This window comes from Palaemon carinicauda, chromosome 8 (assembly GCF_036898095.1).
Source record: "Palaemon carinicauda isolate YSFRI2023 chromosome 8, ASM3689809v2, whole genome shotgun sequence".
Taxonomy (NCBI): Eukaryota; Metazoa; Arthropoda; class Malacostraca; order Decapoda; family Palaemonidae; genus Palaemon; species Palaemon carinicauda.
In genome coordinates this window covers 76,967,802-76,980,888 of record NC_090732.1, presented here as the reverse complement: position 1 = coordinate 76,980,888, position 13,087 = coordinate 76,967,802, and the positions used below count along the sequence as shown (strand labels likewise).

The 13,087-nt window shown below is 36.5% G+C and overlaps 1 protein-coding gene across 4 annotated transcripts in view; it reads left to right on the top strand.

Moving 5' to 3' along the window:
* LOC137645763 (serine/threonine-protein kinase NIM1-like) overlaps nt 1-9,219 on the top strand; it is a 132,699-nt gene extending 123,480 nt beyond the window's left edge. For 3 of the 4 annotated variants that reach the window (XM_068378670.1, XM_068378672.1, XM_068378671.1), the window contains 2 exons: nt 5,717-5,959; nt 7,035-9,219. In XM_068378670.1, coding sequence (XP_068234771.1) covers nt 5,717-5,959; nt 7,035-7,352 — 561 coding nt within the window. In that variant the 3' untranslated portion in view covers nt 7,353-9,219. The remainder of the gene's footprint in view (nt 1-5,716; nt 5,960-7,034) is intronic. The other variant, XM_068378673.1, reaches the window with a different exon arrangement.
* Nucleotides 9,220-13,087: the final 3,868 nt, after the last annotated feature.

Below are 13,087 nucleotides of genomic sequence, written 5' to 3'. Positions count from 1 at the left end.
TTACTCATGAAAAATTTCCAGTCACGAGGTACTTTTGTACTTGCACCTTTGATAAAAAATGTTTGTGATTCACCACGGTGTGATCGCTCAGAGCTCTTTATGGAATTCTCCTTGTATGTGTCTGTAACAAAGTCTACTCTTGGTACTTTTGGCAACTGCTCTAACTCCTTGCTTGCAAGTTCCTCAAAGGTAGTAGGCAGGCCAATCAGAGCTTGCAAAATTGCGTTGCCATCTATGATGTACACTGTTTCTTCTACCTTTGGTGCATCAAGAGCTGCAACACCAGTCTCCAGTACATGTAACAATTTTACTTTGTCTGTCTTCACAGGATGACTTTCAGCAGTTGAAAGTGCCCAGGGTATTGGTGCTAATGGGTAGCTTAGTGTCTTCTCCAGGCTGATGCTGTGCTCCTCAGAAAGCATCACCAGCTGTCCAAAGAGGTTTCTTTCAGCTTTAATCTGAATTTGTTTGTTAGTCGCACTTGTAACCTTCTTGACTTGGCTTAAAGAGGCAAATGTGCTTAGTTTGTTTCTTGGGATGGGTTGGTGGAAACTAACAAACTTGCTCTGTAGTCTTTGTGTTATGAACTCACTGAATACTTTTTCTCCAACTGCATCAGCGCTCAACAAGTCAGCTTCAGTTTTTGAAGTTGCTGGTGCTCCAGAAGACAAACAGAATAATTTATCCTTGACATCAATCTGAAAAGGGTTCGCAAATCCCTTAATTGCTTCAAGAAGAGACTGGACATCTGACTCTGATTTAGCAATTTGTGACTTTCTGATTTCCTTGTGTGTATCAAGCTCTGTGGAACTCATGTCTGTCATTTCATATGTCGCTTCCATAAATGTAGCTCTGGCATGACGGGTGATGCACCACCTGTTGTAGGCTGCAGGGTTCCTACTAAAGCCGATGATTCCACAATGTGATTTTGCATGCCTATTGATGGTCTCTTCAATTGTGAGGTCCACTGGATTCCGTGAAGATGGAACATCTGATCGGGAAACACTGAAACCATTTTTCCGCAACAAGTCCTCAGCACCAGGGTGGGTTTGTGACAAGTTCATCAATGAGAAAAGGTACACTGGAACATACCGTGCATAGTTATGATTGTTGTAGGCAAAAAATGCTGGGCACATGTCCCATAACGAGGCCATGTGTAGTTCAAGATCATTCAAATTTGTTGCCCTAGCAAATCGCTAGAGGTAGTAGGTTGGCCTGGGCACCAGCTGCCCGTTGAGATACTACCACTGGAGAGTTATGGGGTCCTCTGACTGTCCAGACATTACTACATTGGATCCTTCTCTCTGGTTACGGTTCTTTCCCTTTGCCTACACATACACCGAATAGTCTGGCCTATTCTTTAAAGATTCTCCTCTGTCCTCATACACCTGACAACACAGATTACCAAACAATTCTTCTTCGCCCAAGGGGTTAACTACTGCACTGCAATTGCTTAGTAGCTACTTTCCTCTTGGTAAGGGTAGAAGAGACTCTTTAGCTATGGTAAGCAGCTCTTCTAGGAGGACACTCCAAAATCAAATCATTGTCCTCTAGTCTTGGGTAATGCCATAGCCTCTATACCATGGTCTTCCAATGTCTTGGGTTAAAGTTCTCTTGCTTGAGGATACACTCGGGCTCACTATTCTACCTAATTTCTCTTCCTCTTGTTTTGTTAAAGTTTTTATAGTTTATATAGGAATTATTTATTTCAATGTTGTTACTGTCCTTGAAATATTTTAATTTTCCTTGTTTCCTTTCCTCACTGGGGTATTTTCCCTGTTGGGGCCCCTGGGCTTATAGCATTCTGCTTTTCCAACTAGGGTTGTAGCTTAGCAATTAATAATAATAATGATAATAATAATAATAATAATAATAATAATAATAATAATAATAATAATAATAATAATAATAGTTTAGCCATAAACAAGCTGTTTGGTCAAGTTCTCCATGTCTCACTTGATCTTTGAAAATAGAGTACTGCTGATACAGCTCTTTGAAGCAGTCACTTGCACAGAGGTCATTCAAACCAGATTGAGAAGGTGACTGAATGAGTATCTCAAGTTGTTCATGTAAGCTGGCATTTAATGAACTTCCATTTGCACTCTTGGTATAAAAGGCATCAAGCAGGAGCCGTTCTAGGGACTCGTACATCAATTTGTGAACTCTCATTGCATGGTTGTAATGTTTGCCCCTCAACATTTGATCAATCGATCCACTTGCACATACACCAGCCTCAATAATGAAGTCCTCAAAGCCTGTGCCGGACATCATCTTCCCGATGACTCCAAGGTATGAGCAGATTGTATGAAATGCCCCAATCCATACAAGAATACCACTGTATTCTCGTGGTTTTTGCCACATGATAGAGTAAGCTTTCATTACTACAGCTGGATCAAAAGTTATGATACTGACCTCCTGCTGCACATCCTTTGTGGCCTGCTGGCATAGTCGGAGTATGTGTTGCCCAATGTACTGGTACCATGTAATCAACTGTAGACTGAGCACAGGCTTTAACATAATCACCTTTTCCAGTTAGTGACAACCATCCAGCCCAGCCAGGAACACTTTGTTCATTAGGTTTGTACAATCTTGCAATAGTCCAAGCAAAGTCTGATTCCTTGGATTCATGAAATGAAACTGGTATTGTCACAGATACATGTTATACTCTCTAATTAGGCTCAGTCCTACTCCTTATGAAACAAGGTGGCAGTTCTTTATCCTCATAGCAAATTGGCCTGTCTTTATTACTCTTCCCTGACTGCTGAAGTGGCTGCTCCCTGTTCATGTCACAACTTACACTACTAGATGTCTCCTGAATGACAATACCATGTGCTACATGTGTTGTTCCAGCCATTGATGGTGTTTCTTCAGACAGGTCGAAGTTGTCCCAGCTGAAGTGGAGAACTACATTATTCATACAGGATGATATGGTTGCGGGAAGTAAGGATTCCTGTGCGTTGATTTGGTTACATATGGCAGTTTCTAGCTCCATCACTTGAGAATATGACTGACAGTGACCGAAATGATTCAGCAGTGTAATGAGCTGAGCACTTCCTGTCATATGTCTCAACGTTATTCCAAGAAGAACATGTTTAGGCATTTTCCATTCTCCTCGACTCATAGCATAACATACATCTTGAGCACATGAATCAACCATTCTCCCCATTTTTGACGAAATATCTTTAAATGGTTTCCCACACAGAAGCTGCGACAAAAAGTTAATCAGGATTGGTGGTGGTTTGTTCTCTATGGACATCAACTGTGCTGCTGTGGGTGGCCATGGCAGTACGGCTGCATTCCTTTTGGCATCCATTAGTTGTCGGCTGAGCATCATAGCTGCTTCCTGGAGAATCCTTTCCTCAGAGGCAGCTATCTCAAATGCTGCCGCTACTGCTTGTCCAACTGGTAAGAGATCAGAATACATAAGTTCACTTCGGTGGTTAGGTGCCCAAAATTCAACCTTGTGACTAAAATATTTCTCCAACTTATTCTTGAGTTTATAGGTTTTGTAGTTTGGATTGTAAGTTGATGGATGATGTTCTTGTAAATATAGCAAATATTTCTCTTTCAACATTGTCACACGTTCTACGTTGCACCCCTTGATTTCATGTTCTTCAACATAATCACAGATGTAGGCGAATGCTTCACTATGGGCAGCTAAATGTTCAACAGCACTCTGATCCGGCTCTTTATTATCATTTCGCTCCTGCTTACGAGTGTAATCTCTGCGACAAGAATTATGATATTGTGCCTCTCGTGCTCGCAAGTCACAGCCTTCAATCTTTCCAAGTAATGTGTAGTCATTTTTATGCTTTGCAGCCTGTAGTATTGACTCAGCTGCAGTTTCTGTAACACACTTTGTTGGAAACTCTCTGACACCCTTGTCTCGTTTTCTGTTTTTTCCACAGAACAGGCACTGATCTGAAGGAAATAAAATTGATGAGGATGATACTCTCTTTCGATTTGAAGTTGAAGGCCCTTCGTCTTCTTCAACTGGATGTTGTCGTTTTCTACTTTTGATATGACCAATATTTGTAAACTTTTGATAACACTTCCTGTGTATTCCATGGGTATTTGCATTCAGAGTCTCTGGAACTTCTTCACAGATTTTGTCCATCCTCACATTAGCATCAGCACTAGCTTTGTGGAGCTGCGCTGATTCCTTGATCATTTCAAAGCTCGCATCAGTTAGTTTTCGAACAATTTTGTCAGTTTTCTGTTCAGAAAAATGTATAATGCAAGTCCTTTTGGCACACACTGCAGAGTTTTTTTTCCTCTGACTTTTCTTTTTCCGTAAACTAACTGGACGTTCTGCCATGCTGACTAATTATCACCAGTTGATATTGGATCCTTTGCCTCAAATGAAAATGTATCATAATTTATGCACAGAACCAATTTCAGAAAGCTAGAGAATATATTGTTTTCTATTGACACCAAAATGATGCAGTTATGTAACAATTTACAGAGGTTACGGAGAAAATTGGGTATTGCTGATAATATGTGGCCATTATACAATCAATTGATTATTGTCACTTAATTTCATATATTTTGGGAAATTAGTGAACGAAACTGCTATGCAATATTCTAAATAAGATTATGTACAGAATCAAATACAGAAATGTAACCAAATGCCTCAGCAATTTCATCAGTATCAGTAGCAACTAGTTACACGTGCCCATTTTCGAACAAAATTTAAGGGCAGGGGGTACAATAATGGACCTGGAATACGTAATAATCATTAATTATGGACATATTTATATACCATTGTGTAGCTCTTGGTCTTAGCATTATGTTGGTACCAAAAGTATTCACTTAGTTTGGATATTAAGGAAGTTAGAGCCAATAAAGCGACACAAAGTAAGTGCGGCTGAAAATGTGAAAATTTGGTGTGCGGTTTGTACAAAAAGTGATAATTTTGCATTTTTGCCGCATTTATATATTTGGAAGCACCCGAAAATGCATAAAATACACCCTAAGAAAGAAAACTAGGGGGGTCGTGAAAATTCCCTGGGGGTGGGGGTGGGGGGTGGGGGGGAGGGTTTCACTTTCTGGCCCATGGTCTATAAGAGGTGTTACAAGAACACATATCTGACATCTTTTAGCATATATCCACCGTCTTATATCCAGAAGTCACTATAGGCCTAAATGGCAAAATTAAAGCCAATCATGGAGGTACACAAACAACTTGGATTACCGGTCTAAATTGGCCACACTATAGAAAGATACAATGAAAAGGGTAGGTTTATTTGTCCAGTTATGGTAGGTTTCACTATTTTGGCTGTTATAACCCATCCATGTCTTCTTCAGCTAATTCACAATTCTTAATCTATCTCATCACCATATCTTTATTTTCACGATCGCACTAGCTCCATTAGCCTTTTCTTCATTTCCCAGTCATTCATTTGTCATTTCACCATAGTTGTTTTTGCAATAAATTTTTCATCTTTAGTTTCTTCGTCAACCATAGTTATTTTTGCAATCAATTTTTCATCTTTAGTTTCTTCGTCATAATCTTATTTCCAAAATTACCAGAGTTAGAATTGATTTTTTATGACGACCATCAATATAACATTTCTATCTTTACAATCATCCTGAAATTCACATACTTGGCCACATTTTCTAATCCCGAATTTCTCCTCATTTCACCTAGCCAGACCTCCTCAGTGTATCATCTTCTCAGTCTTACTCTCACGTTTTCATTTCCCTCCCCCAAAAGGCAAACACTGTCGCCGGCCTCAAGAGGCACATTCTGGCGGGGAGCTTCGTCACGCCGGACTTCGTGTCCCCCGCTGCCAACGATTTAATCAATCGCCTCCTGGTTCAGGATCCATCGGAGAGACCTTCTCCTCAGATCATCGCGTCTCACACTTGGCTGTCCAAAGCGCCCGACCCACCCACCCCCCTGCCCAGCCACGTCCTGACACCTAGGTTATCTGCGGAGGATATCTCTTCAGCCGAGGTTGGTTTGAAGGGCTTCTTTCTAAAGTGAAGCATGGAGCACCTCATTATAGCCGTAACGCATTTAGTATACCTGACGTGGCATACTGTAATCATACGTAGTTGGGATTTAAGTTCATCTAGGCTTTCTGCCTTTTACCATCCGTACTTCGGTCTCTTTGTATTCAGCTGTCCTGCTTCTTTGACATATAACATCGTTTTAATTTTCTACAAATACTTTGAGCAAGTCCCATTGGAGTTTAAAAATATCGGCCATTATTTGATGAAATATTCATTAATTAAGATCAATGCTAATACGTCTTCATTTATTTAACGGTATCTACTTTTGAATTTGATCAACACTTTATCATGTTTCTAATTTTCTATCATTTGTTTAGCGCTTCAGTTCCTATTCTGTGAAAAAATTTCCTTTCTTTAATAATAATTATAATATAGACTTTTTATTTTACTTGTTTTCTGTAGCAAGATCCAATGGAAAGAATTTGTTTCAAGTAAAGTCACCAGGACGATTAAGTAGAGTTTAAAAGTTTTATTTTAATAGTCAACGCTTGGTATGTAGGCTATAGGTTACTTGTCTTTGAGGTGTTACTCTTTATCGTTGTCTGTATACATTAACTTACTATTAAATGAAGTTGCATTATATATATATATATATATATATATATATATATATATATATATGTATGTATATATGTGTATATATATATATATATATATATATATATATATATATATATATATATATATATATATATATATATATATATATATATATATATATATATATATATATATATATATATATATATATATATATATGTGTGTATATATATATATATATATATATATATATATATATATATATATATATATATATATATATATATATATATATATATATATGTGTGTGTGTGTGTGTGTGTGTGTGTGTGTGTGCGTGTGGCCAGTGCCGCTAGATTTTACCCCAAAAGAAGCAGTCGGTTTACCAATCATTTTATATTGACAATATAAAACAATTAAAAGCAGGGAAGAATATCTATGAAACTTTGTAATTGAATTCCCTGTATGTTCTTCAGGAGGAGACAATAACATCGCTGGAGAAGTGGGGCATAAACCGAGATTCCCTGGAAGAGGGGGCACCCATGGGGGCGCGATCCCCTGCTATAGCCACGTACCGCATTATGCTGCATCGCCTCCTCACCCAAGCTAATACTCCAAGCAAAGTGTCCAACAACAATTCCGTGGAAACGACTACGACTTCTGCGACGTCAACGACCCCAACGTCATCGCCTTGCAAGGAGATAGTCGTCAGAAGACCCAAACTTAGACTCCGAAATGGCCTAGCTTCCTCGGCGCCTGGTGGCGTCAAGTCCAAGGCTTGCAATATCGTTTAGAGTATTATTCATCTCTCAGTTTACTGTATTAAGAGGTCTGAATCTCTCCTAAAGAGTCACTCAGGGGAAAATGTCGTTTATTCTTTTCTTTCTATTATTGTCAAATGAGTTCTGATGTGAGCCATACTGGGTAGAGGTGGGGTCATACTCCCAGTCAGTTTTCTGGCATCTCTAATCATGTTGCCAATGAATTTAGCACCAGTCAGTCAATACGGTTTTTTTTTTTTTTTTTTTTTAACTGGTGTAAAACTGAATTCTCGCTCCTTTATTAAGATGACAAAACACAATTTTAGCACCAGTACAAAATAATGATTTATTTAAGGCAAACTTTGCCAGCAAGATTTCTAAAATTGTCAGGAAACCCCTTTGTCTGGAACCGCCTCTGGAAGTCTTTGCAGTTTAGCTTCCGTTGTAGTGAGTACAGTGGACCATTTCCTTTTGGGGCTTTACCTGCGAAATTTGTTTCAGACCAACCAGATTGTACTGTGGAAGTTAATATAGGTTTATTTATTTCATATTTATTTTCAGTAATTTGTTTTTTGTCTGATTCTGTGAAGACAATTTCGTTAAACCGAACTCATAGGATTGCCAGATATGAATGTATATGAATTCATATATGTGTGTATTTATATGCGTATATAATCTGTATTGATGTGTATAAACACACGCATGTATGTATACGTAGTGTATTTGAGGATTTTAATTTACTAAAGCATATGGTCCAAGTAAACGAGTTATTAAGTAAATGTAGATAGTTTATAAATCCTGATTGTTATATATAAATTCTAAAATTATACTAAATGGGGATATTTGGAGACTCAAATCATATCTCAGATCAAGGAAATTAATCAGGAGAGATGGGGGGATTGGGTGGGTGGAGTAGCGAACTAAAATATTAAAAGAAATAAGAGAAAATAATTTTCTTTAAACGTTTAGTAATGTTCTAAATATTTGGAGGAAAGTGGGCTATATGGACATTAATATCTACTATTCTTTATACTTTTATCAATTTATTATGAAGGAAGATAACTATTAGTTTTTTGTAAATGTAATAATTTAAAGGCATATATCCAGAACGTACAGCTCGGAGAAACTTACAAAATTCAGAGGGAAGAGAATAAAAGAAAACCCGATTGTTTAGCCTTGGTAATTATTCTTCCTCGATCATTTTTCCACAACAAAGGTACAATATTTTCATTAAACTCAGCATTCCTACGGCACATCCTGGCATAACAGATGTCAGTTTTTATCTTAGAAAGAAAAATGCCAAGGGCTCACGAGTATGGAATTAATGGAAGCATGGAACATTAAGGATGATTTCTGAAAAAGAAAAGGGAGCTCAATTGTAATAACCCTGAACTTAAAAAATTTTTCACACAGGAATTCCATATTGTATCCGAGATGTTCTTATTTATATAATTGCCTAAGGAGGTGACGTTCTTAGTCTTTTAGCCTATCTTCACTGGGGTCAGTAATCCTAAATGATTATGATTTTATTGGTAAAAATAAAGAAACAAGATTAATTAACAATGTAAAATATACTGTGGGGCATTATACTAAGACAGGATCAGCATGCCTGTGAATAACAATGACATTTTTGAATACCAAATGTAGGTTTAGAGTGTACTTTAGAGGTGATTATTATTTATGAAGGCCAAAGAAACAATTCTAAGTTTAGATAGTGTATATATCTATTGTATATAGTCATCAATAACCCACAATGAATTTTATGGCCGGTGCTTGACACTGCTCTGTATAAATGGATTAAAATGTAACAGAAGAGAGAGAGAGAGAGAGAGAGAGAGAGAGAGAGAGAGAGAGAGAGAGAGAGAGAGAGAGAGAGAGAGAGAGAGAGTGTGTGTGTGTGTGTGTGGAGGCAGTACCATACCACAACCCTTTAAAAACTATATCAAATTGCATCAATAGATCGCGTGGTATCGGCAATTCCCTTAAAAGCAATTGAAAGTAGACGCTTTTCCCTATGCAAGGGAAATGCCATTGCTATGAGATGGTTTCGTCACTTTGCCTTTTAGGTCGAAGAAAACATTAGCATGTATTAGTAACGTCTAGCGTTCTGTGTCAGTCATAAATCACTGTAATTGCTGAACAATATGAAGTAGAAGGAAAGTGTCGCCTTAGCGAGATGGCTAGAGGCATAGATCGTGATTTCTGTGTGCTTGTTAGTCAATTAGACACCTGAAATTTAGAAAGTATTCCTTGTCCAGGTCAAAATGGTACTGCCTACGTTCTAGAGATAATTGTGAATGAGAAAAAGAATTCTAGGAAGGCGTAATTGTAGGTAGTTTGTAACAAGAAATACTGTTCAAGTAACAAAAGGTATTGAGTTTTAGAAGTAAGATTATCATAGTCATCGACAAATTATGACTCGAAAATCCTAACTGTTAACGTTCTGATTTCATGTCTGACATAATTTTGCTTTGATCTTGATCCAGTGGCCCAAGTTCTGTTCTGCTCTCTTCATTTGAACGAAATTTTCGATTGAACGATGAACAGGGAAATAGTGTTATTTTGACCGGGAAACTAACACCGCCGTGACACAGATAAGTATTAATGGAAAGCTATGGTTGTCGAATAACAAGCTACTGTAAACCTCAAACTGTGATGTATTTTAAGATTCTGTATTGTGAGTATTGAATTGGACCAAGAATGATTTTAATTGAATAAAAGTCCAGTTTTCAAAAGGATTTTCGTTGTTTTGTGTTTATCCTCCTTTTTCCCATCCGGCACTCTCCTTTTTTTTACAGCCACTTATTTCATTCTGAAGGACCCTATTGGAAAATAAATAACATGGCATTATGTTGCCAAAACAATCTCGTGATCGTGAGTCACATAATATTGGCCACAGACGGTCAAGGTGTAACAATAAAAAGTAGGCTATTGAGAGAAAAAAATTTTCTACTCCTCTAGGACCGGTATAGCAATCACATTACTTCTTAAACTTACACATTAAGTTATACTTGCAGTCTTACTCTTTGCTAAGTATAATTCTTAAGTGTAAGTTATAATGTGGTTAGCAGAGTTTTTATTATTGTAATTGTAGCCTTAAGTACAAACAAATGATTATGAAATGCAGAAAAGGATAAAACCCTTATTTCAAATGGTGATAGTTTTAAAAGAGCAGATATTAATAAACATTTTTAGAATCAATGTCAACATTAGAGAATACATGGATAACTTTTACCAAACCAATTTGAAAAATATTGCAATTTGAGGAAAGTAATTGCTTTTCACATATTTTGCCTGCCTGGGCCCAGGCTGATTACTTGGCAATTACATTAAGTATTTCATGTTTAAATTTAATGCCAATGTAATGTGTGCGTTCAAAACATCCATTCCGATCCAGCAAAGGTAATGCTCTCCAAATAATACATACTGGTATTTCAAACTCGAGATATTTCTTTTTTCAGGAGATGTAGGTAACTCATTAAGGATGGGATAGTTTGAAAAACCTGAGGATTATAGTGTCTAAACATTACCACGAGTCGATGCTCATGTGTTATTAATCATGGCATATTGTTATGCTTAAGCAATTCGAAACAGCTGTTTGGTGATCGACCTGTTTTAACTTTTCACAAACGTATAAAGTTCTATTTCATATTGGACGATTTGATTTATAACTCGTACAGATTCCCTCTTCCCCCTGACCCAGAGGAGTGGGCAAGCAATGGCCGGTCAGGTAGGCTACGGTGCCTGAGGTTAGGTAAGCAAAGGTTAGGGAAGGTAAAGTGAGGTAAGGATGGGAAACCAAAGGTAAAACGAATTCCCGATTTGTATTTAGCCGTACTACTTCGTTGTAGGTCTGGCAGTGGAAGGACCCTACAAAAGAGTCCCTCATAACATCTTTATGAAGTCTTATCTTATAGAATTCTTTTGTTATTAGAAATTTTTGTTAAACTAAGAAGTATTGTAAATACTAACGCACATAATTGTCAACTTTCTATTCATCATTATTATTATTATTATTATTATTATTATTATTATTATTATTATTATTATTATTATTATTATTGTTATTATTATTATTATTATTATTATTATTATTATTATTATTATTCGGCAAGACAAAAGTTTTATCGACTTGTTAGAAACTCATAATCAGTATCATATTGAAGCAACAATCCTGAAGATGATAGTAGAAGACTCGAGGTGATCTCTTGGGAAATAACCAGACAGGAAGTGAAAATATTTCATTTATTTAGGCAGAAATAATCTTGGGCACAGGAGATATTGTTACTTGTCATTCATTCACTAATGACTGAAAAAGAGTTGCCTAATGAGGTAGAAGTAAACGGGATGAGAGATGACTTAAGAAGCCTAATGAAGGAAATACTTCCTGAAATATTAGTAGTTGACCTTTGTTGATCACTGGCGCAGCACTTCAAGTGTAATCCTCGTCCCTTTGGAAAGATTTTCTTTGACGTTGAGCTGGAGATAAATAACCTAGACATTTTACGGTCTCATATTAATAAAACAATTCATTTTTATTACACAAGAGATCCTAGATGTTATGCCACGTAATAAAGGTAAATGAAATTTAGAAACTTCAAATGATATATGCAAGAACAATCATGATTAGAGGGATAGAATCAAGAGAGCGGGGAAAATGTGTCTTGTTATAAAGTATTTGCGTGAAAACTGTATTTTGTTATAGAGAATTATTATTGGGTCAAACAGTGGATGGACCCTACAAAAGAGTCCCATAACATCTTTATGAGGTCTGAAAGCTTGTTATAAAATATTATCGTGGACACAGCCTGTTTATTATAAAGTAATGGAAACTCACCTTCTTAGTCTCAATGGCCCCCTTTGTGTGCCGCAACTCAGGAGAGTTCCTGGACCCCATTGTCCAAGTATTTATGCCATGACACAAAGAGGACCACAAATGAAAACATTACACTGCCCCATCATGAGGCATGATTTAAAATTTCAATGGGACAAAATATACCTCCTAAATTTACGAACAGGCTACCACAATCCGTTGTATCAAAGTTCTTTATCCAAAGACACAAATCACGTCAGAACTATCAAACCGAAGCATTTACGCTCTTTGAGGTTGAAATGTCATAATTGTTTTGGTTTGTGTATCAGCACAGCAAACACACACGGGTCCAGTGAGTTCCAGAGAAACGGTTTTTATCATTATCATTATGGCAAATCGTACGATAATTATCTCGCATGTGCGATTGAACGACTTAGACGTAAAATATATTTTATATTAGTAAGTATTTTGTTATTATTATTATTATTATTATTATTATTATTATTATTATTATTATTATTATTATTATTATTATTATTATTATAACCTTAGCTGGAAAAGCAGGATGCTACTAGCCAAAGGACTCCAGCAGGGACAAATAACCCAGTGAGAAAAGTAAATAAAGAAATAAACTATAAATAAGAAGTAAAGAATAGAAAATATGAAACAGCTTAAGATCATTAACAAAGTAAAAAAAACAGATCTGTTACATATAAACTATGAAAGGAGACATGTTAACAACTGAAAAAACATTCGCAATTATGATTAATTTTTTTAGGTGTTAGTAATCATTTACTTAAGAAATTACTCTAATTTTGGCACATCAGTTTACAATTATGCATTTTTATTGAATAAATTTGTCTGCAAAACGGAAAAAAATCACAGTCTATAATCTTTTGTAACTATCCAATTGATTTGAACATTTACAACCTTTGTAAAATTTTAGGGTACTTGT